The following is a 23,806-nucleotide window of genomic DNA, read 5'->3' on the forward strand; positions in this document are numbered from 1 at the left end:
CATCCACAACCTCCTTGGGCAACCTGTTCCAGTGTGTCACCACCCCCTGTGTGTGATGAAGGTACTCACCTGGAAAGAGGTACACATGGCTCTCGATCCCATCTGCAGCAGACACTCAGCTACAGCAGCTGAAATCCACAGCACTTTGCTGTGATCAAATTCCCACCTCTGCCCTCGTCAAACAGAACTTCAACTGTTGTCTCCTATCAAGAAGCAAGTCATGTGGTGTTATTAATGCAGCAACAGCAGTAACATCATTCAAATGCCTTCTTAACCACAGCAATCACAATGGACACTCCGGTCCCAGTATTACTCACAATCACCTTTTCCAAAAGAATTTGTATTCCAGGTTGCTCTCTGTTCTCAGAAACATGCTTTGCACTGGCGGAGAATACAAATACAGTACATTCACCAGAATCCATGGGCTAGCCTGCGTATTTGATCCCACCAATACTTACTATTTCACAAGAGGCTGGATAAGCTGTAAAAATCACTTGTTCAGGTACCGAACATTAAATTCCCCCGATGATCTGTGAGGATGAGCCTCGTTGTTTGATTCTCTACGTGAAATTCATTTCAGGTTCCCACCATTATGAGATGCACTGACTTGGCTGGTATTTTAAAAGGTAAGGGAAACCTTAAAAAGAGCCGCTTGGGTTTATGGTAACACAGCTGTGAACGCGGAGTCAAATAACAAAGAGTACAAAAAAACATTTAATGCAAAGTTAAATACAATACAAACTTTATTAAAAATAGGTTGCAAGTGAAATACAGTAGAAATGGGAAACTACAGCAGTTTTGATGTTTTTCATAATAATGCACAGACAAATATGAAAAGCACTTTTACACATATTCACACTTGACCCGAATGCCCAATAGCGGCCAAATCCACTCAACTGAAGGTTATAGATTTATTCATTTATTTATTTTTTTGCTAAGCCTTTTTCAGATTCTAGCAGCAACAGTAATTCAGCCACAGCATAAGTTTTTCTCCTTAAGAAAAATGTGTCACTGTAAGGCTGCTAGTGTTCTCAAGATAAGTTGGGAGAGGCTTGCTTTTCCTGATTAACAGACATAGCAAGCATGCAGATCCTTCATTAACACTTTGAACCAGTTTAATCTTCTACTTCATATTTAACAGGTGAAACGGTAAAAGCACACTTTCAAATAAGAAACCTGAAGTACGTAAAAAATATTTACACTCCAATTTTCATCAACTTGCATTTATTTATCATACAACTCTTATTAAAAGTGATTTCTTTCCTAAGGCAGTGAAAGTCTACCCCTTTGTATTTGGAAGTGTGCACAATTCCCTAAATATATATTTATAAGAGAACAATATGATACAGGAAAAAAATCATCTAAAGCCAGTAAAGGGCTTTGTCAAATAGAAAATTTGTTTGGAATCACAATATATATTGTCTTAACATCACACAATGAGAAAATCTCTGATGAGGTCCTTATTCCCAGCATCATCAGCCACATAAGCGTAGCTGAGGAAACGGTGGGAGGGAAAAGATTAACAATTTAAAATTAAATAAGGCTATTACAGTGTGAAAAAATAGCTTGAACTGCCAAAAATATTTTCAGTACAACAGTGACAGGATGTTAGTAAAGCTAGCTAGACTAAAGAAGAGCTTACTAGCACTGCTTCTTCAGCATGAGTAGAAACGGATTGCTGCCAGCAGACCAGGTCTTACTAACATTCCCACTCCCAGCCAGCAGTAGTGTATTCAATGCTTCACACCACAGGGTTTTTTTTTTTTTTTTTTTCCCTTTAATATGCCGGTTCACTTCTCCATAGGAAAAAACAACAGCGAAACAGGACGACAACAACAACAAAAAAGCAACCCCAAAACAAAGATATTGCTGAACTGCTAATGGCAGATATATACCATTCCACGCTTATTTGCTAGTAACTTCTCACCTACTGTTCTGGAAAACTTACCTATCTTTTCTACTGACTTCAGAAATGGAAATCCTTGTCTTTAACACGTGACAAACATTTTGGTCCTAGCTGATGAATGGCAACTAGCACAGCCTCCTATCTATTGCTTATGTAATTTTTCATGAAACAAACAGCCCTAAACTTTTCACCTTCACATTTCTGAAAGCCCGATGCACAAATAACAGGGGTGCATCAACACAGACTTTTCCATCACTACAGACCAATTCCATTTTTAGACCCAACAGATATGTAGGAATAGAAATGTTTTATCCCAAGGTTTTACCTATAGAACGGGTGTTATCCCAATACTAAATCATGGTATTGATAGGTTGATCGTTGTATGAACACCACAGAGTACGGCAAACTTGCATACAGAGTCTACTTAAGATAGTGGCCCAGATATCGTCTTCTTAACTAACAACCTAAAGTACTAATTTCTAGTGCACAGCTTAGTTTAGGCAGTTCAAGCTATTCTCACTCTCTCTGCTCAGCAGCTAAAAAAAGAAGCGTGTCTGTGAAACACCAGGAAACAGAACTTATCTTTGACAAGTGCTACTTGGTCTGGTGCACAAGAACTTAACCCCCAAAACAGAAAGAAAAGAGTTACCTTCACGTGATTCATATCTTTAAAATTTTACAGTGCTTTCATTGTATAAACCACAAGCTCCTGGCAAAGTAATCAGTTTTCTTGCTATTGCAACATCTCTAAATCTTAATTAACAGTCTTAGATATAGAGGAATCAAAGTCATTCATTTTCTGTTCATTAGTAGTGCCCCTCATCTCAATCCCTCAATTTAGAGATCTTCAGTTACATCTGATAAGGTGCTTTAATCTTATTTCGTGTTCAACTCATTTTCCAGTTCCATTAGTTTCCTAGAGGCTTTTACTTTATTGGATACATCTTGACCCTGTGAAAAAAGTCGCTGGCGTTCCCTGAACGTCAGATTTTCTGGTGCTCCAGGTAAATCTGTATCTTGACTGGAAAGAGAAAAGAAAGTCTTTGTTATAATTCTCATCTACAATATCCTTAAACACAATAATTCTTAGTGATGTGCATTAACTGGCAGAGTTTTGACTACAGCGGAAGAGTCTTGGTTCAGTCTTCTGCAAGGTTTTGTTCCCCACACGTACCTTCAATTCTGACACTGTGCTGTCGTTTAGATTAGCAGAAGCAGATCACAACCACCTCTGGCATGTAAACACAAATTATATTACTTTGCCTATTTTCAAAGTGAAGCACAGATGTAACTAAGGCTCCGTCTATAACAGCACAGCACAGCTGTTACAGCTTCCTACAGCAGTAAGTGCCTAGGAAAAAGCGCTGAATACACAGCTTTTATGTATGCCTTGGTAAACAAAGCTACTAGTGCTGAAGTATGTAGTAAGGGATGCAATCCAACACCCCTGTATTTTATTCTATGCCGGCCAAGTTTAAGTGCAATTGTTGCCCAAGGTATTGAACAGTTCTTTATCCTCAAAGCAAACTAAAGATTGAAGTGTTTCTGGCCACCGCAATGAAGATCTCAAATAATTCTTAGTCATAGCTGTAACAACACTTTATGTATGTGATTACCTCTCATATAATAAAACTAACATGTATTTCAGCTTCATGATCAGAAAGGTCCAAGAGCTCTCTGCTCTGCACACTCCACTGAAACAGGAACGGTGTTTTAAAATGCAGGAAAAGAGGTCTAACAGCTTCTACAGAATCCTATCCAAAGCCCAGCTGTGTCTTCAGTAGGCGACACAGTAAACCTTGCAACTTACAAGATACAGTCCATATTATTTATGCTTACAGAATTTGGGAAGAATTCCACTTCAGATTTTTAAATACACCTAAAATAGTTCAATCTTTTCATTTAGAATGATCTGTTTGCTTTGTCATAGCACTGAAATCTGCTGTTGTAAAGTGGTACTTTAGATCACCTAAAGACTTGTGTGGAATTTGCATTTCCTCAAATCCCAAGATATGCCACTTTTCAGTAGCCCCCAGAGAAGTGTCAGCAGAAAGTACTGCAGAAGTTAGCTATATCACATGACTCAAAGTTAACGCTTAAGGGACTCCCGCGTGTCACCTTTTAGATCGTTTGTCTCTTGGATCCCGATAGACTTCATGGGCCCCAACCGTTGCTCCCGAAGATCCAGTGTATGAATTTATTCCTTGTGCAAAAGAAAAAGTAAGTTGAAGGACAGCAGTCGCAAGGCAGAAGTTCTATATTGTATTTCTTCAAAAAGGTGCAGTGCTTCTTTCAAGAAATCATCTCAAATCAGAATCAGAAATTAAATGTAGAGGGTCATCTGACTCGTGCAATATTTAAGAACAATACTACTGTATTCCATCCCCTCTCAAAACAGCTGTAACTTTTTATTCCTAATTTTAAGTTGGAACACATTTTTTTTTTTTTTTTTAGATTATTTAGCACAGTAAATCGTGGTCTTTATCTTATTACAGTATACTGCAAGACAGACATTAAAAGTTCAAGAAGACTGATGGAAAGAGCAACATGCTTCACTATCCTGTAACAAACTACAGGAAATTAGTTAGCCCCAGCTGCTCTCTTTAGGAAGCTAAAAGTAATCTATGATTACTACCCAACATCTTTGTAATTCAGCAACCAGAGCTGTTTTCCCTATTTCGTCTGATCACGTAAGATGTATGAATTAGAAGATGCCTCCCACCCCTGGCTTTTGTTTTAAATTTCAAGCAAGCATCTTGCAGCACTGCACCTTTAGTTTAAGCTGATACAACACACAGGTTTTACACATCACATTAATTCTTTCTAAAGGCCACAAGACAAAACCTTTTCTTTCCAATCAAAAAGTTTACTAAATTTATACTGCATTCAAACCGTATTTCTCGTAATGACTGTCAGGATGAGTGAAAAATAAAGTGTCAGATTTGTCTCCGGACAGTTCTGGTCTCAAATATTGCACGTTATGTCTTGTGAACCTTACTCTGTACAGGAGGAAATGTTTGCTTCTTCCACTGGTATATATAACTTCTCACAAGTACTCAGTGAAATAAAAGAGATGATAGGAGGCTGGAAGACACAGGTCAATTTAGCAAGCACATTATTGGCTAAATATTTTTCACCCCAGATTTGTAGTGCATCAAATCATACTAGATATGCCAGTTGAATTAAGAATTTTTTTTCCTTTCTGACACGAGTCTTACATGCATTCGGTACCACCCTCCCCTACTTGGAACATACTGTTTCCACATGTTCCACCCACTTTCCAACAGCAGTTTTGATATCGGTGTTGGCTTTTTTCTTGGCTAGTTGATGGAGCCAATGGTCTTAAGCAACCCAGTGGAAGAAGGTTACGAGAGCCAAATTTGCAGAAGCGTGGTTTACTAGAGTTAGCATTCAGAACAGAAAAGAACTGTAAAGGACAGTAATGTAACAAGAGTCAGCGAGATGGGAGATGGTAAACTGCACAGTGAATTCTGCATTTTGTGCAAACGGCTTTGTACGTTACGCAGGCAGTCTTCATAGAAGCTTGAGCAATCAGGTGAGGTTAACCTGTTCTCATGGCTAATTTAAAAATTATGAAATAAGAGTATTCAGAATTAGTTGTATGGTTTATGAATTAGGTTATTAAAGGCGAAGCATCATACTACAAAATTCCTTAACTGTTACCAAACACCTAACCAAGTCTTTGTAGGTTGTCCTTCTGAATGTTTTCCGGAAAATGAACACATACACACACAAAGTATCACTGAACATTTCACTTTCCTGAGATTCATCTTTCCACAGAAGTTAACAGAAAGCAGGAGGATTGGCAGATGCAGTTAAATATGAAATGGCGTTCTGGGTTTTGGATGATGGAAGGCAGCAAGAGTGGTGGTGACAACTAGTGATGGATAGTTCTAGAGTTAATTTATTACATATTCAGCTTTCGAAACGCCAAATAAGGAAAGAAAGAAAGGGCCTTTGGAATTCTATGTGCTGTGACGGAAGGCATATTTATACTTGAGTCAGTGTCAAATAAGAGCTTCTAGAAAAATAAAGTACTTCGAAAGAACAAAAATTCAGTACATACATACAGCACAAAAGTTTTGTGTCAGAAGCTTGTTTCAGAACATTCCTAAGGGGCAGATGGCAATGGAGTCTAAGTGTTTAAAGAGAACTTTTTATGTGTAGATCTCGTCATTCTTTAATTCTGTGCAATATAATGAGTTTGAAAACTAAACTACTTCCGATAGAAAACTGAGATTTGAGAACAGTTTTGGTGGGTTTATCAGTGGACTTGCTTGTATGATAGGCATGTAACTGAAATATCTGCATTTGTAATGTAGCACATAGATAGCATAGTGTGTCTACTCATACTCCCATCTAATGACTGAGCAGTGAAAAGCAAAAGCCTTTTCTCTCTTTTAAGATTTGGAATCAATGGTAGAGCAAGAGAGGAGTGACTGATGAGTTTGTAGAATCCATAGGGGCCAATACATCAAGAGATCTCACAGGCAATACTTGGTTAAACAAACATATTTTTTTCTCTTTAAAATGATTAATAGTGAGGACATCTTTTATGCAACTAGGATGCTATACTGACCCCCAAGAGCGAAACTGCTAAGTGTCAGCAATATTAGTTGGGCAGTAATTGTTACGGAGCTAAACTCTGACCCTTCAGGAATATCAAAACTACACAATGCTGTGCAAAGCTTCTTTGTGATTCTGGAAGCTGTCTGCATCAGAAGCAAATATGCCCTGCAAAGAACAAGATTTCTTGCTGGAAAACAACTTGAGCCTCAGCTGAAAAGGATGCAGGCAAGAAGCACTGAGTATCGTGCACTTGTATGGTTTCATACATTCTCTAAGCTGTATTACTACATGACTGTAGCTGTGATAGAAGTGCCTCTGATAAATGGTACCTGTTCTGTGGCTACTATGCTCGCTATGACCAGAAGACATCATACCTCTGTTTAAAGAAATTTAGTATTTTTCCATAGTGACTAGGTGATCAAAAAGTAAAGCAAGGATATGCCAGACTTTCACATTTCACTTGAGACTTCAATCTAGTCAACAAGTTGTCTGTTCAGGTAGAAGCCAGCACAGACACCTTCCCATGCTTTCTCAGGTGACATTACTTTCCATTCTAAAACGATGATTTCATATGCTGAATTGGTTATCAAGGCATCCACTGAATTCTAACAGAAGCAAGAAGATCAAACTAGGAGAACGTCATGGCTACCACTCCCTTCAGAAGAATACAGAAGAGTACAAATGTAGGGGAAATGCTGGCAGATGCTGCTATTTAAAGATGAAACTCCCACATTCATAAACTGCACACAGAGTAGGACTCATGCATACTTGCATATTCAAAGAGGGAAGTATGTAAAATTTTTCCTTTGAAGCAGGTTCAAAAAAAATTAGCATGGAACTTTATACTGAATCACTGTTAAATTCATGAGTGTAACTAAACTAGTACTCTGAAGATAAAATACGATTCTGAAGTTACTAGCAACTAGAACTCTACTTGAAATTGAACTCCATTATGGTTGTCCACTTGGAGTTATAAGAGAAACAAGATGAGGAGGCACAAAAATATAAGCGTGAGGAAAGGGCAGGGGAAGAGCAAGGCACAGGGTGCACAGATGAAATTTAGATTTTTGTCCCTGTTTACAAGAAAACTGCACCGTACAAAGCAGAAATACAGAAATGGTGCTGACTGAATTCAACTTACTGCATGTTCTGTATAGCTCTCAGTGCTCTTAAATTTAAGAGCTATACCTAGAAAGGTCATTTTAAAGCCATTTGCACACGTTATTAAGAGAGAGAACCCTGGTACCAAAACCAAAAGCAGATGGATAGCTCTGTTCACGAACCCAACAGAAGAAGATTCCTGTGTTCAAGAAAGACACACTTCCAGATGCCCTGAGTAACCAGTGGTCATACAAAACAAATCACTGAAAGATACAGAGTGAGAGCCAAAACCAACAGTACTTTGAATTGGTTGAGTAACAGTTAAAATAAATTTGAATTCATTGCGTGAAAGATGAATTTTTTACTTTTGAAGAATTGGAGTAAGGAACTAGGAAATTTGAGAGATCAAAACGATTAAAAATGGGAAGATTCGCATTAATATTAGGATTTAAGTTAGATCACCATAGTGAAAATAGTGATTAAGTGGAAAAAAAAAAATCACGAAGGAAGTGATTTGATCTACAGCATCAGAGTTGAAAACATGAGGACAGTTCCGTGGAGAAGATCGATTTCACGGTGTCTACCTTTAGAGCTGCTGGCATGGATGAAACTCGGTTTGTTTGGTGGGGGCGGGGGCTGGCTTTTTTTGGCAGCAGTACTGTTGGCATTGACTGGAGATGACTGGAATGAGTTGGAAAGAAAGAGGCCATCTGAAACTGGGCGAGGCTGGCGGGAGGGCTGCTGTGGTTTAAGGGTGGCAGGAGGAAAGTCACCATAAGATTTTCTTGTGCTGGAGTACTTATCCTGACCTGCTAGATTGGAATCCTCCTCCTCCTCATCATCATTGTATGCAACAAACTTGGCAGTATAAATCGTGTCAGGGGAGAGGACCTGTGTTTTGAGGTAAGAGGTGTTTCGCTGAGGTGGGGGAGGAGGAGCGTTAGATGAAGGGGTTGGGGATGGGAGTTCATATTCCCGTGGAAGTGGAGGTCTGTACAGACCAGGCTCGTCTGGTTCCAGCAATCTTCGTTCTGCTTCATCGTGCTGCCTGCGCCTTTCAGCCTCTAAGCGATTGTAATACTCCTCTTCCTGTCGCCTCTGTAAGTCCAGAGGAAAAAAAAAACAACACACACTGGTCAGTATGACAGGCATTTCAATCTAGGAGCTTTGAATCTCCATCAGAGCTACAAACGTCTTTTCTTTGTCTCCTTTTTTGGCAACAAGCAACGCTTCTACATGAACTCATACAAAGATTATTTACTACTATGAAAAAAAGGCCTTCTCCCTGTAACACAGCGTTGCTGTTACTTCCAGGTTTACTAGAAGCAGTGTAAATCTCAAAGCAACTGCCTACGTGAACTAAGGGCAACTCCTGTATTTATTACTGAAAATGTAACTACAGTTAATAATGGGTATATTCACTAAAGCTGTAAAGAATCTGTGGGAGAGAAAATAACTAAAATTAACTACTGTCTTAAAAAAGGAACTTTATAATCCTACTGCAGGCTTATGCAATGTAAACTGAACAACAGAACCTTGGAATACACAACCCCTAACGAAGCTTCAAGTATGAATAGCAGGAAAACTACTTTCACATAAAAATCCAGTTACAAAGAACCTTTTAAAAACTAACATCAAGTGATGCTTGCTATGAAAGCATTTATAAAAAGCACCTTTCTAAAAGAATGTGCATATGATACACTAGGCTATTTACCACTGAAAAAGCCACAAAATGCCTGTATTTCCCAGTTTTAAAGATTTTTCTTGTTTTTAAACTTCATAGCATTTAATTTTGTTCAGCTCTTGTCTAAGCCACACTGTAAATTAATGCATTTTTTTTTCATAATTTACTCTGTAGCTTGGTAACACATGAAGATGTGTATTTGGCCACCACACATTACAAAAAAACCACTTTGTCTAAGCATACTATAACTTCTGCTGGGACTATATGACATTTTGAACATTCCTTTTGTTCTTCATTTATATTTAAAAATATTCACTTTAGCCGCTCAGCACTGAGTCTGGTACTCTAAAATAAGCAAATAAATAAATCTTGTTTCTCTAGAGTAAAGACAAGAAACTCATTTCCTTATCCTTGTCTCTAAAGCCATCAGGGTGGTCAGATGGTACTGAGCTCCTAGCTGGTAGATGCACAAGCACCTCAGTGCAGATCTGTCAGTGAAAATCTTCTCAAGTGTGTGACACACATCATTTGATAGCAATGCATCACTGTCAGAAACCAGATTAGCCTATTTTTGAGAAAACTAGGAGACACAATAGGTTTCAGCCTTAATTCTTCTATAAAAGGCTCTGCAAATAAGCCCTTGTCATTGCAAAAACCCTCAGCTGGAACGCCTACTCTATTACTTCTGCAATACCGCTGACCTCTAGCCATCACAAATGGCAAATTTGCTCAATTCTCCTTTTTTTTTTTTTTAATAATAAACATATTGGTAAAGTTAAGCCATAGGCCATGACCCTTATCACTGATTTAGTGCATTTAACCCTTGACGACCCAAAACTGAGCTGCTGCTGGCCAGGCTAAAGAGGAGAGGCCTGTAAGAACTCCTGGAGCCCTCAGAAGACCATAACCTTTTCTTCTGCCTCTCTCCTGGTTCGCTCCTCCTCTTGCTGTCGGCGCTCCTCTTCCTGCCTGGCCCTGTCTTCTGCTTCTCGCTTGCGCATTTCTTCTAACTGTTGCTGTCGTCTGCGTTCTTCATCCTGTAACTAACAGAGACACACCGTTAATTTTTCATCACTCACATGGCGAGAGGTTCAAAAAAACCCTATAAACTGAGCATTTGTATCTAAAAACAATTCAGTAGAAAGTGCTGCACTACACATTAATAATACTGCTTTTCCCTAAAGTCCCTATTAATAATAAAAGCTGGGAAAACAAGAGATGCACAGAACTACACACTTAAAAACAGGCAGAGAGACATTCTTAGCAGTCATAACGAAGCCCTAGCAGAAGACTGAGGTGACACATGCTCCAGACTGCTTCAGCTACCAGTCTCATAGGCATAGCAAACTGAAATTAAATACTTGAAACCAACAGTCCACAGCTCTAGCAGCCAATTCGTTTTTCATTTGGGATTAGAATTTAAGCACCGGAAAATCACGACTCATTAGTCAAAGGGTCAATCCATTTAAGGTACCAGGCTCATTCAGCAAGCCTGCAAATAGTCTCAGGAGATAAATAAAATCTCCCACTGTATCTGCAACAGATGTGTTTTGAAAAAAGCAGAGCGAGGCAAAGAAATCTTTGCTCACAAGAACAACTAATGTCCAAGAGACAACACTGCTTCATACATGTTTGTGATAAACACTGCACAGGTAAGAAAAATGAGCAAAAACCCAAACTTTGCCCATTTCTCTGAAGCTAACAGGATCTGCTCTTGCTGGATGGGAGTATTCATTGACATAACATTCATAAATAGAAACTAAGTAGACTATACCCTGCTTTGCTTTTTACTGTGACATGTTTCAAAGTGATGCTTTGTTTATAAGATCCTATCACTGACTGGCATGCTTTACTGCATGCTGTACTTAACACTACTGTTTCTCTACTTCTGGATTTGCTTCTCAACCCAGCTTCACTTATATCAAACGGCTCATAAGGAACAAAGCAATGATGATAGTAAGCAAAATTTAGTTCTAGTAAGAGTTTTCAAGAACAACTTCCACGTAGCTGTGTGTCATTTGTCTCCTGCAGACTCTGCTATTTAAGAGGAAGTGTACTTTAATGTATACATACTGTCCATCAGATACTGGTGTAAGGTTTTCTAACCAGTTTTTATGATCAATAAAACAAAACTCTGTTCTTTTTTATTTTACAAGTTCCCTAATATTTATTTCCCTCTATGATTCACGTAGCATTTTTTCTCTTATGCCCTAATGCAACAGCACTTTGTGAACACTCGTCTCCTACATCATACAACAGATAGAGAAACAACTGCACCAAAACCACCTCTGATCTTAAGTGTTACAAATCTCTACATTTAAAGCACAAAAGCTAAAGAACAGAGTAATTAATTTCATTTGGGCAGGAGTTTGGCAAACGTGTACTGGGCGATGGTACCTCTGAGTAAATTCACCTTATTTGTAAGCTCTGTAATTCCTAACTCACTGTTACAAAAAGATGAAACTCAGTACACGCTGTAGAGTAGGGAAGAAAGTAAATAATCTACTATGTACTTCCATTAAGACCTTGTCTGTCTTGTTTATTAAGAAGAAACTGTTTTAGCAGAGGAGACAGTGTTGTCAAAAGGAAAGACAGCTACTAATTCAGAAGACTTAATGAAGAGAAGTAATTTCCTCTTTAAAAAAAAAAAGGCAAAAACTGCACAGAAGAAAAAAAAAACAGAATTCTTTGACTTTGTCCCAGTCACATTTAGAGCAAAGGTCTCAACACAGTAATTACTGATTTCAGATTACTGCATGGATACCTTTGTGCTTAGTAGCAAAGGGGAACTAGTATTGTTTCGTTATGTTTGCTTGCGAGCTTAACTAAGAAGGGGAAACTAGGCTGGGTTCCACACGGGGGCTTATGTCAACATACAAACCATAACAACTGTGGAAGACAACCCATTCAAATCAAAGCCTATTCTAACATAACACCTAGGACAAAGGCCAAAAATAATAAAAGAAGCACAAACAGGAATACAGTAGCTGTTACCGAGGGATGCTTCATTTCTTGAATGATTAGTAAAGTAGTTTCTACTCTGGGGCTTTCAGAGGATGGCAGGGAACACCGGGATGGCAAGGCATGCCAGAGCACGTGAAGATGTGTTTTTGTGGTTGCATACAACGTTATGCAATTCATATGGAACTACCAGATTTTCAAGATCCTTACATGGCCCTCAGCTAACAGTCAGAGGGTAATAGGGAGAGAGAAGTAGAGAGAATTCTGGAGTATCAGAAATGAGAAGATAGGCGTGGGATTGGCATGCTTGAAGGAAGCCTCAGATCCCAGATAAAACTCATTCCTCCAAGCACTGCTTAGAATGTTTTAAATAAAGTTCCAGATGAACCGTGCATTTATACCTATTTATTTCTGACAAATAAACCCTCTGTTGGTTCAGGCCATCAACCCATCTGGTGCAGCATTCCGTGCCTGACGATGGCAAGGAGCACTGCCATTTCTGTGGGCCATTCTTCCAGTATTTCCCCAGCATTCAGCACTGCACTAGGGATTGCATCCTCTTGTGTAATCCTTTCATTAGCTACTCACAGATGCAAGGCCTGTGAATTTGCCTAACTCATCTTTAAGGTTGCTGATACTGTCTGAATTCACAGCCTTCTATAGCAGAATGGTCCAGGAGCTCACAGCCTACCTGGTCAAGAACCTTATCTACCTGATCACAGACCAAGGCACTGGCGAAACAGCTAAATAAACAGGACTAGTAATAAGTAAAGTAATAAGTAATAAGTAAAAATACTGCTAGATACTGCATCTGCATCTGAAACCTCCACAATGAGCTTACACGCTTCACTTCTTTCTCTGCAGTCAACTGCTCAGAACTGATGGACCACACAAACGCATAACTGAGTTACTTCAGATGCACTTATAATTATGCATTACTTAAATATGAGTTTTAAGAGCCTGTGTTTTGTTTTTTAAATAAAGTGAAGAAATATCCAAATCCATATTTTGATCAGCGAAGCTTACAGTTCTTTTCCAGCAACACAAATTAACGACACTCATAGGACTTGCACACATTACCCTTCTTTCAGACTAGCATACTCATGACACAGAATACTCTGAAGGTGATATAGTTCTATATCCAGACAGAAAACTTCCCCTCCCCCCGTGTACCCATTCCCAATGAGAGCAATAAAATACAGAATTAACTGAAGTCTTAGAGGTTAATGCCTCAGGTTGAAAGCTTGCCATGTTTCAGACAGCAGACAATAGCATTAACCATCTCAAACTGAAATTTGGGAAAATAAAATACAGTAACTTCGTAATCACACATTTATGTGACCAACTTGGAAATATTAGTTCAGAAGTAATTTCTGAGTTTACAGTCCATTTTTACTTCAGTGGGAAAACTCCACACGTGTAACAGCAGGTTTCAGCATGCGGCTAAACACTATGTTAAATCATAGTAAGCTATGCATGTTTGTTATCAACAGAGTTTAAATATTCTGTATTATTAGGCTCTCAGAACAATTCACTTCTTATCAGAAGGGAATGGCACTGCTAGAACTCTTCTAAAACAAGAAGGGGGGAGGGAGGGAGAGAAAGGAAGAAATCTTACCTCACAGTTTGATCACTCAAACTGCTTAGCAAGATGTCATAAACACAGTGAAAAAACACCAAGTCCACTATTTTATATCAGACTGCTGCTACAACAAACAAATCAAGCCTGCAAGCAGAACACAACATCTACAAGGAGAGAAACACAGGGGAGGGAAGGAGTCACCACACGTGGAAACATTCAAATGCATGCTTATAGTTAACTTACTGTTTATTGTATCAAAATGATTTTTGAACACCCAAAGATGGCAAATCATCATCCAAAGCACAGAAGACGATTATTATTAACATCAGAAATTGAAATGTGAAAGATATTAAGGAGAAAGAAACAAACATACCAAGTCTAGAACAGAGATTGCTGGCACAGCAGTCTGCTGCAGGTAGTAAGAAAGGGGAAAAAAAGAAAGATGCACAGTGAAAACAAAGATAGGTTAGGCTTGTTCTATTTCAAAAGCATTTTCTTTATTTGTTAAGTCAGATGTTTTAGAAAGACAAACTGAACTCCACAAACTCCTGCAATACAGACAAGGAAACAAGCAGATAATTCTTTTTTTTTTTTTTTCCTCTTTTTAATCAGTACTGTTTAAATTCATTCGCAAGCTCAGTTTTTCTCTACAGATGCTGTTTATTGCATCTCCAGTAGTACAGACAGTGAAATGCAACTCAAACGCAAACATCAGTTCTGCTCAAAACAACTGTTATTTTTTAGTTTCAGAACGTTCCAAAATGCTGGAAGAACTTCATGCACAAACAGTATTAGAAATCCAGCACTTGCAAAGAAGACTGATAAAACGCTATGCAATGCAATTGGCTTTTCATTAATGACACATGGCTTTTTTAGTTTTGCTACAGTAAAATGTTAAAGATTTCTGTGAAAATGGTAGTTTTATATGGATTTTTATGCCTAGAGGTAACTGCTTTCGTGCTACAAATTACATGTTAGCAGTGCTGAGCTTTAACACAACCATTCCGCCAAAGATATATTTATCCTTTCCTTTCTTCAGTTTCCAAGCTTGAGGTATCTATTGTTTTAAACAGTAATAAAGTTAGCCACAAGAAAAAAAAAAAGGAAAGCAATGCAGACTGCAGCAAACACGAGAAGAGCAAGTTTAGAGAATCAAGCAGCCAAAACAATCCTGAGCTCAAGTATTACTCAAGCTGATAGCAATTTCTGAATGCCAAAATACACGTGCAAACATTTATCAACAAGTAGAAACTGCTTATCACAGAATTAAGTCAACTTTTCAAGACAAACAGAAGACAGTGAATTACAGAGATAGTTTTTTAAGCCTGTGAAAGCATACTTATTGGTATGTAACTTTGGTATCAGTGCTATTCAGAGAAGAAAAATTCTCCCTACGTGAATTGTTTCCCAACAACAAGAGATTCAAGAGACTCTAAGAGACAGCAACTAGCAGTGGAGTGATAAAACCTTTATCAGACTATTCAGCTACATTATCTTAGTACATATGTTATGATCTTTTACAGTACTGAAGCTAAGGTAAGCAAACCCCATCCGATGCTGATTGAACTGTACACCATGCAAAATCTGCAAGCTGGAGCCCTAGGCAGGGTACTTGAGTTTCTACAACACGTGAAACGATATGGCTCAGTCTCATGCTTCCACCCAGCACTGTTAGTGTTACCACAGAGGTGGTGGTAAATGCAGAGGTAACATCTGCCTCATGCCTCAGCCTCTGATCGGAGTGGACCAACGTGGTGGAAACTCTGTTCCCTGTTAACATCATGTATTCAGTGTCCATTTCAGTTCCAAGACTAATAAGTACTAGTAAGTAAGAACTCTTACAGATAAAAATATCTGAGAAAAAAAAAAAAAGGGAAAAACAGTGCTTTTTGTTCCTGATTCTGCTACAAATTTTCATAATTTCAAATATTTTTGCTTGAGTTCCTGTAAGCAAATTCTATCCTATGTTTAACTTTCTAATCCTGGTCCAGCTACATGGCTAAATCCCTTTGTGTACAGGGAATTTCTGCAGCCACAACAAGAAATGTAAATTTGACTGCCAACTTACATTCTGTAATAGGTAGCTATGACACCTTCATAATTCATTGTTTCATTGGTGAAGCCACTGCAAGCAAGTGAAAGCTCCTACAGCAATTTTAAAAATTAAACACAGTCAAGACAGCTCCGTTCTCCTTTACCCTACTAGGAGATCAAAGTACTCAGACAAATCCAGAGAACCCACCAAGACACACACAATTACTATGCTTTTGTCTAGAAAGGATTATCCCGTTTTACCCTTGCTCTTCTTTCTGCCTCCAGCCGCTGCATGATAAGCATAGTATCCACATCATCGTCCTCTTCTTCATCATCATCTTCATCCTTTTGTTTTGATTCCTGAAGTCGCTTTTGGAACTGCCACTCTAGCATGAGTTTGCGCAGGCGGTCGTTCTCTTCAGCTGTACGATCAGGCTTGTTCTGAAGATCCTGAATCTCTTTGCTCAGCATGTCCACAATGTGCATCTGCTGCTGCTTCTCCAGTTTCTCCTTGGCATCTCGTTTCCAGGGATCTGGAGAGAGGCTGTCACTAGAGGACAATTCTTCCTTGCTGATAGTAATGTACTGCAGATCTCTCCGCTCAATAGTCCGAGGCTGCTGTTGTGGCTGCAACTCTCGAATGACTGTTTCTTGAGACCTCTGGAAAGTTGAAGTTTTTTCCGATTTCACTTGCTGAAGGGAAACAGGAGGAACCACAGGCTGGGGAGGAATTAGTGGCTGCGAACGCATTTGGCCCAGTTTTCTCTCTTGCTCACGGCGTTTCCTTTCTCGTTCTTCTTCCAAACGTGCCTTTTCCTTTTCATACCACCTCTGATGCTCTTCTCGTTTTTTACGCTCAGCGGCAGCCACCTGAGAAGATGCTTGTGCTCCTACTTGGTTCGGTGGAGGAGGGGGAGGCAGAGGCAAATCCATTTGTGGTTCATCAAATTCAGCTGCATAATGCACCGGAGGAGGTGGCGGCGGAGGAGGAAGGTCTGTTCTGATGGGCTGGGAAACGGCCACTGGAGTTGGCTGGCTCGTAGCTGGAGTTTTCCAACGGCCAGGTCCACTTTTAGTTAAGCAAGAACCAGGTGAAACAGGTTTGGATGTATGGTTCAGGTGCTCTTGGCTAGATGTGCTAGAATCCACAGATGAATTCATCCACTGATCGCTGTCTGACTTCCGATCAATGTATTCTATGTCCTTCCGGATAACAACTTCCAAACGATTCCTCTCTGGCTGGAAAACTTTATCTCGGAGTTCTTCCTGGGATCGAGCCACGCGCTGGAAAAAATTAAACAAAGCATCTATTTCACAGTCCATCTCTATAAAAACATATTTGAAATACTAAAAGCCCAAATGGCTCACAAACCAATCACATTCCTATTACTGAAGGTGATTACTTTTAGAGAAGTTCAGCATTTCCATGACAAGTAAGTTTCTTAAAAGCAACCATAAAATATTCTTCCCAGTCATTTTAACTCATTCAAGCGATAGAAGATTTTAAAACCTCTGAAAAGCCTGGAAACCTGGACTGGGAGAAAGGAAGAACACAAAATAGAACTTAAACTCCCCAGCTCACAGAGTTCCTCAGGACTCTCCCCACCATAGGAGCACAAAAGCCCCAGTAGCTTGGACCAGCAGCGCAAGCACACCAGCTCTGCCACTCAGGCTTCAGCTGGCTCGACAAAGGGTTTTCCTATTAGGAAGGCAAACAGAAAGACTGCTGAGGAAAAGACGAGGGAGCCTCTGCCCATCCTCCCCCGTTAATAAGAGAGATGACTCAGCTGGAAGCTCTCATTATGACAGTCATTCATGGGTACAGAATATGGAAAGTCCTATCTAGTTCTACCTGTTTTTGGAGCATGGACTTAATGTGTCAAACCCCAAGTCTCTTTGTATTCAAGCCTGAGGTACCATTGTGTTATACAATCTTCTGGAAAGGAACACTAGGCCCTAAATTAGGGTTATCAAATCTGTTAATTGTTTTCTTGCAGCAAAAATTCATGCTTTGAATGTTAGGAAATAGTAAGCACTGAACACATAATGTACCAATTATCAACAACTGAGAGAAGATTAACAAAGCAAACTCCTTTCCTTCTTCCTCCATCAATGACCTTAGCTGTAACCTCAAAATAATGCCTTCTTTGAGATGAACAAGTGTATTCTTTATGCTCTATTAGTCCAGCAGATCTGAACACACAGTTATTTGTGTTAGATTTGCTGTAAAGATGCACCTAACCAAACAGTTTGCTAATACATTTGGAGCAGAAAACAGGCATTTCACATCAGTGAAAAGCTGTAAAGACTTATTTATTTCTTTATTCATTGAAGTCTATTTTCCTCCCTTTTCAACCTGAAGTATTGCACGGTGGGGAGAAGTATGTCTACACTTTCAATGCTTGTAGGGTGCTAAAGCTCCTAGTTGTTGGTTTTATGAAAATGCTTCAACACTTTAATCCTTAAGACCATAGCCCAAATTCTGTATCTGTCAACAGCTTTAACAGATGGGGTTCATCTTACCAGTTTTAACTGCCTTGTCTAAGCTACTCACTTAAGCTTGCCTTAAGCAGAGGAGAGGTGCATGTCCAGATGGCAGTTCATCCCATTAGGAGAAACGGAAATACTAGCCTCCCCCTGCCACGGCAGCTACACAGACAGCCAAACATTAACTACACAGCTCAGATTAGGTGGGATGAATTCATGAAATACGAAGGAGTTAATTAAAGGAATTCAGCAAAATATTTCCATTGTTACATGACACACTCATTAACTCACAGCCTGCTCCTTCAAAATTACCATCCTACTTTGGGTATAGGATCTATTTTCTTTACTGGAGGAATATGATTTGATATCTTTGGCACTGAAATAAATACATACACTCAGTGAACTAAGCTTTTATCCAAGTAACTTTTCTCCCTATTCGCCAATATATGTGGGATTACTCAACATATCAATCCCTAGTTAGTTTCTATGACACCAGATAAAGTAACTTAGATGACAATGCTTTTCAGAAAGTAAAGCATACTGAGATTTAACTAAACAAAATCAAACAGAAACCCATCCAAACAACAACAACAAAATATTTCTTCCTCTCTTCAGTTTTTTGAGCTTCATCATTGAAAAAGATCCAGTGACTGGATTTCGACTACCAAGATTTCATTTCCTATATGGATTTGAGGAAAGTCCTCATGTAGCAGAACAACATTATCTTTCAACTTTATAAAGGTAAATTCATTTCAGGTCAAGAAGCATTTGCATTTTGATAGCAGGGCAGTTATCAATGGAAGTGAAAAAAATGCAGTTTTAAGGGTGTGGGGTTTTTTTTTTCCTTTTTTTTTTTTTAATGAGAGAAGGGAATGTATTTCTTCAAAGGCCCTGGATAGTTTTCAAAATACTGTGTTATGTCATTTTTAATACTTCACTGTCACTTAAACGATGCACCCTGCGGGCAAAGAGATTTTTTCCACATAAACCGTCTTAGAGGAGTGAAGGATTTAGTTTACTTTACAGAAAACTACAAAACATTTTACAAGATAAACCCAACTACCATCTATTCCCCATTGTTTTGAGTAATGAGGACTTAAAACATCCCAGGTAATAAAACTTGCTAACAAAAATTCCATGGCAAAAAAAAAAAAAACACCAAGTAAGGTTCCTGATCCCAAGCCAATCTTCGCAGAAGTACAGTTATCCCCCTGATCTGTGCTATGGTTTAACCAATATTCAGCAGTTCAGAGATCACAGAGGGTTGACTGTTCTGCAAAAACGCCTTCAGCAAACTGGGAGTGAAACAGCTTCTTCTACTTCCCTCCATCTCCCTCTTATACTTAGAAAAAAAAATGCTTCTGACCTGCATTGTAGTATTGATTGAGTGATTACTTTCTGCCTGGATCTGTGGCTTCTCTTCATAATTTGGCCACTGACTCTGAGCTGGACCCATTCGATCCTGGGACTTTGAAGCTGGGAATGTGAAATATTCTCTGGTATAGGTCTGTGTTGGGATAGGATAAGCTTCAGGTCGTGGAGGCAGAGTTTGCTCCTGAAAAAGATAGAACGAATGTAAGATAGAATTTTCTAATCACACAGATCTGTAAAGAATGTTTTTCTAACCATGTGTTTCTTAAATGTTTTGTTTTGCCTTGTGAGAATATTATTTGTCTGGAATAGAGGTTTTCAAATATAAACTGTGGTTAGGACTAATATCTTTACGGTCTGAAAACAAGTATGCAATATTGCACAAGCCAAAGAAATTGCAGCTTCATGAACAAAAAGTAATAAAATCACACAAAGTTGTCTTAATCTTTCAATAAGCCACAGTAAGTAAAAAACACCACTCAGTCACTAGCACCAGCATTACATACAAATACTTGAGATACGGCTTTGACTCAAGCACACTGATCCATTGATAGCTAAGGAAAATTTACTAGCCAGCATTTTCTTGCCACTTCTGACCTCTGTACAAAGATTTCCAGTCGAGACTGAGGTTATTTTGGTGGTAGTTCCAGATGCATAAGCATTCTTCCCCCCAGGGCTTGGAGGCTGATCTGTTGGAAAGTTAAAGGAAGCATTTACATGCCTGTTAATATTAATTTACAAAACTTAATATAATAATAGTATTCACAACGTAAGTATGATTTTTGCTTTGAATAATTCTAACAAGAGGCTTGCTCCAAACATTACAACTACATCATTATTTCTAACTTAAACTTAATCCTGCATTTTCTTTTTAACCAAATAACCCCTCCCCTTCCCCTTTGGAATTGAACAGCCCTTAAAGTCCGTGAAAGAGACATCTACCTCTGCGAGAAGAATAATCTGACTTACTTGCTACGTTGGGGCTGGAGCGATGATCGGCTCTGTTCTTCATTAATCTGTCATCTCCTGGCAGCTTCTTTGGTTCACTGTACTCCGTCCATGGCAGCTGGGGGCTCTCAGGTGACCCATTTTGCGTGGAGTTGTTATACAGCTCAAAACCTTCACTCTTTGGTCGGGGTTTACCTGAGCCACGGCGGTCAGAAACTGTAACAGTCGATATACATTTTCCCCCTTCACTTATATTAACTGCTGTCTAGGGTATTCTTTTTTGAACAGGAGTTACCTTGCATTTAGAATAAAAATTGAGTTTCTGGCATAGCAACTGATGAACTTTAAAACTGTTCCTTCTTAAGATACACACTTCCACTTTCTTATCAACTGTACAGGATTAGTTTAATTCAAAAAAGAATCTCTACTTCAAAATAGCTTTTGAAAAGATATGACGTTTGGAAAAGCCAAATGTGCCTTACTAAAAAGTCTCTTGGAGACTCACAGAGGCATATGGCATCTGGAATGGTGTTGTAAATCGTGATAATAGGGATTTATTCTTTTAACCCGTTCTTTTCTATAACCTATATATAGAAAAGGGCTTCCTCTATAAAATTATTCTGTGTAAGACTTGTACGTTGGCTCTATGAAGTTCAACGATAAAAACATCCAAGAACTTCTAAGATCTGACATAGAAACATTACGAGATAAAGGTTCTGCTATTTCTAGTTTAAAAGCTAAATAAAAACCTATCGCAGAACATGTTCCAGAGGTTTCTGGTTTTATTTTTTCTCTCTTAGTAATTACATTACACTTTCTGCTTACAAATCCCATGAAGAGAGAAGCCTTTATGAAAGGGATGGAAAAATTGAAATTGTATTCGTGTTTCTAATCGTGTTTGTATTCATTATATTTCATAATTAAAAATTAAAAATTATTTCAAAACCACAACTGTACTTTAATACTTTTTTTTTTAAAGAACAAATGGAAAGCATTTATTTAAGTTTTTTAGTTTTAAGTACTATTTAGAAGCTAGTTTGTCTTTTCACAAGAAAAGAAATGCTTCCTTTCTATGCAATTAAATTTAATTTTTGATGTAATGTTCTGGTAAAATTTGGCAAATTACTATGAATTACTGTATTTACTGTCTTCTAAATCTTACAAAGATGTTATTGCCATCAGTTTTAGCTTTTTATTTATTTATTTATTCTTACCTCTTTGCATCATTGGAGATGGCTGATTTAGCAGGGTTGCCAGACCGTGGTATATTGCTCCTTGTTTTGCTACTTCCAGTGTTACAACAGAACCTGTCCTCGTCATAAGTTCTGCTGCCCTGCAACAGATATCAAAGCAAATTAAATAAAATCAAGCCCATCATTTCTTAGTTTTCCTTCTTATGATTTTGTATGACACAACTTCTCATATTTTTTTCTAGAAATCTTTTATATGACAAAACACTCTGTTTCTGGCTAATACTTAAAATCATTATGAAAAAAAATATTTAACAAAACAGAAGATAAATGTACTGAATAGACAACACATGCATGCAAGGGTTTCTGCAGGTGTAAGTTGGAAGCTAAAATATTTAAGAATTAGAGTAAGAAAAGTTTGCTAAAAACTGGAGCCATAACATGTAACACCACATCTCCTATAGAGGAAGTAAAAATCCAATATGCAAAAAAAATGAGTCTAAGACTTTCTGTAGTAGATTGCTCTGAAAGTGATGCCTCCTACTTATTTCCATGGAAATTACAACAAAGATCACAACATGACTATTAGACGGAGCACATTCCCAGCTACAAAACACTGTTTTTCAACACAGTCACCACCATTAACTATGAATTTTTGCCAGTGATGAAGAGCCTGCATGGTGTGCTTGCAAAAATCTGCAGAAGTGACCCACTGTTTCACAGCTGCTATGATGCCTCACTGTGCTCACATCCACTTTTCAATCTCCAGAAACATTCAGCAAGCATCAATGAATGTCAGTGGGAGAATTCTTTTTCTGCATAGAGGAATAAAATGACGCCCCATTGCTGCACACACAACTCTATGTCCGATGCCATTTGGTCAGACTTCCCTTCAGCTGCCACCTGTCGCACAGCAACAATATATAATGGAATATTGGTGGGAAGGCTCAGTCTCTACTGTCATACCACCAACATCCACCTGTAATTCTATGGGCCAACACAATAAAATAGGAGGCATTACTTTTGGAGCATCCCTCATATTACTCTAGTGTTTTGGTTTTTTCCCCCACGTAAAGACACCAAGGGAGAGCGTTCCATACCTTTCCTGGGACAGCCCCACCAAGCTTCGACCATCCACACTGAGCAGCTGATCCCCTGCTGCCAGACGACCATCCTAATTACGTATTGAGAAAAGTAAAATATTCATTCACCAATGCTAACTTAATGTAAATGTGAACAATTACTCATGCACATTAGTAAACAAAGGATTTAAAAGTATTTCCAAATGACCCTTCCATACCTGAACCTGTTATATTTAAAAATATTACTTACCACATCTGCAGCACCTCCTTTCACAACAGACTTGACATATATTCCAAGTTTGTCTTGACCAGCACCCTACAGAGAAAGAAAAATGAATTTATTTATATTTAATCTCTTATGCATTTCTTCAACTTTATTCAAAATTTTACATGTCCAGATAAACCTCTGAATTCTCATTTTTTATTTCCCCAGCCTGGAAAAAAAAAATAATCAAAAACCAATAGCATGGAAGAAAGTTAAGCTTGCTTAAAATCAAAAGCAAGTTTTAATATTAGGCTTCTTGAACCTGAAAACACTGCAAGAAGTAAAGAGTATTCAGTCTTAATACAAGCTTGAAAAATAAAAAAGAAAATATATCAACTAAATCTTTTATCTTAGGACTTTGTTTTAATCCTCTTCTGATGAGACATACTTACTTGCACTTTTCAATGCATCATTTTTTTTCAATATACCTGTGTATTCTGTTCCAAAAGACTGCCTTGTTACCCTTGCTAATGCCCAAACCACACAAGGTAAAGCGTAGATTGCCTATTCTGCTTTGAACATATATAACAAAAAGGAACAGAAACACTTTTTACATTTATTAGGACTGTAAAGGACCTAGGAAAAAGAAGCAAACAGTGCTTTTG

General features: G+C 38.4%; 1 protein-coding gene across 28 annotated transcripts in view; it reads right to left on the minus strand.

Annotated features, from left to right (window-relative positions):
- Positions 1-725: 725 nt before the first annotated feature.
- The window catches only part of AFDN (afadin, adherens junction formation factor), a 110,687-nt gene continuing 87,606 nt past the window's right edge, over positions 726-23,806 (minus strand). For 6 of the 28 annotated variants that reach the window (XM_015284345.4, XM_015284352.4, XM_015284351.4 and 3 more), the window contains 12 exons: positions 23,187-23,252; positions 22,955-23,028; positions 21,879-21,997; positions 20,686-20,880; positions 20,314-20,405; positions 19,712-19,900; positions 16,120-17,142; positions 14,198-14,233; positions 10,190-10,324; positions 8,182-8,695; positions 4,025-4,109; positions 726-2,927 (listed from right to left, as the gene is read on the minus strand). In XM_015284345.4, the coding sequence (XP_015139831.2) occupies positions 2,783-2,927; positions 4,025-4,109; positions 8,182-8,695; positions 10,190-10,324; positions 14,198-14,233; positions 16,120-17,142; positions 19,712-19,900; positions 20,314-20,405; positions 20,686-20,880; positions 21,879-21,997; positions 22,955-23,028; positions 23,187-23,252 (2,673 nt within the window). In that variant the 3' untranslated portion in view covers positions 726-2,782. Of the gene's footprint in view, positions 2,928-4,024; positions 4,110-8,181; positions 8,696-10,189; positions 10,325-14,197; positions 14,234-16,119; positions 17,143-19,711; positions 19,901-20,313; positions 20,406-20,685; positions 20,881-21,878; positions 21,998-22,954; positions 23,029-23,186; positions 23,253-23,806 lie in introns of those variants that run through there. The other 22 variants (XM_015284355.4, XM_040698598.2, XM_040698601.2 and 19 more) reach the window with 16 other exon arrangements.

This window comes from Gallus gallus, chromosome 3 (assembly GCF_016699485.2).
Source record: "Gallus gallus isolate bGalGal1 chromosome 3, bGalGal1.mat.broiler.GRCg7b, whole genome shotgun sequence".
In the NCBI taxonomy this organism is placed as follows: Eukaryota; Metazoa; Chordata; class Aves; order Galliformes; family Phasianidae; genus Gallus; species Gallus gallus.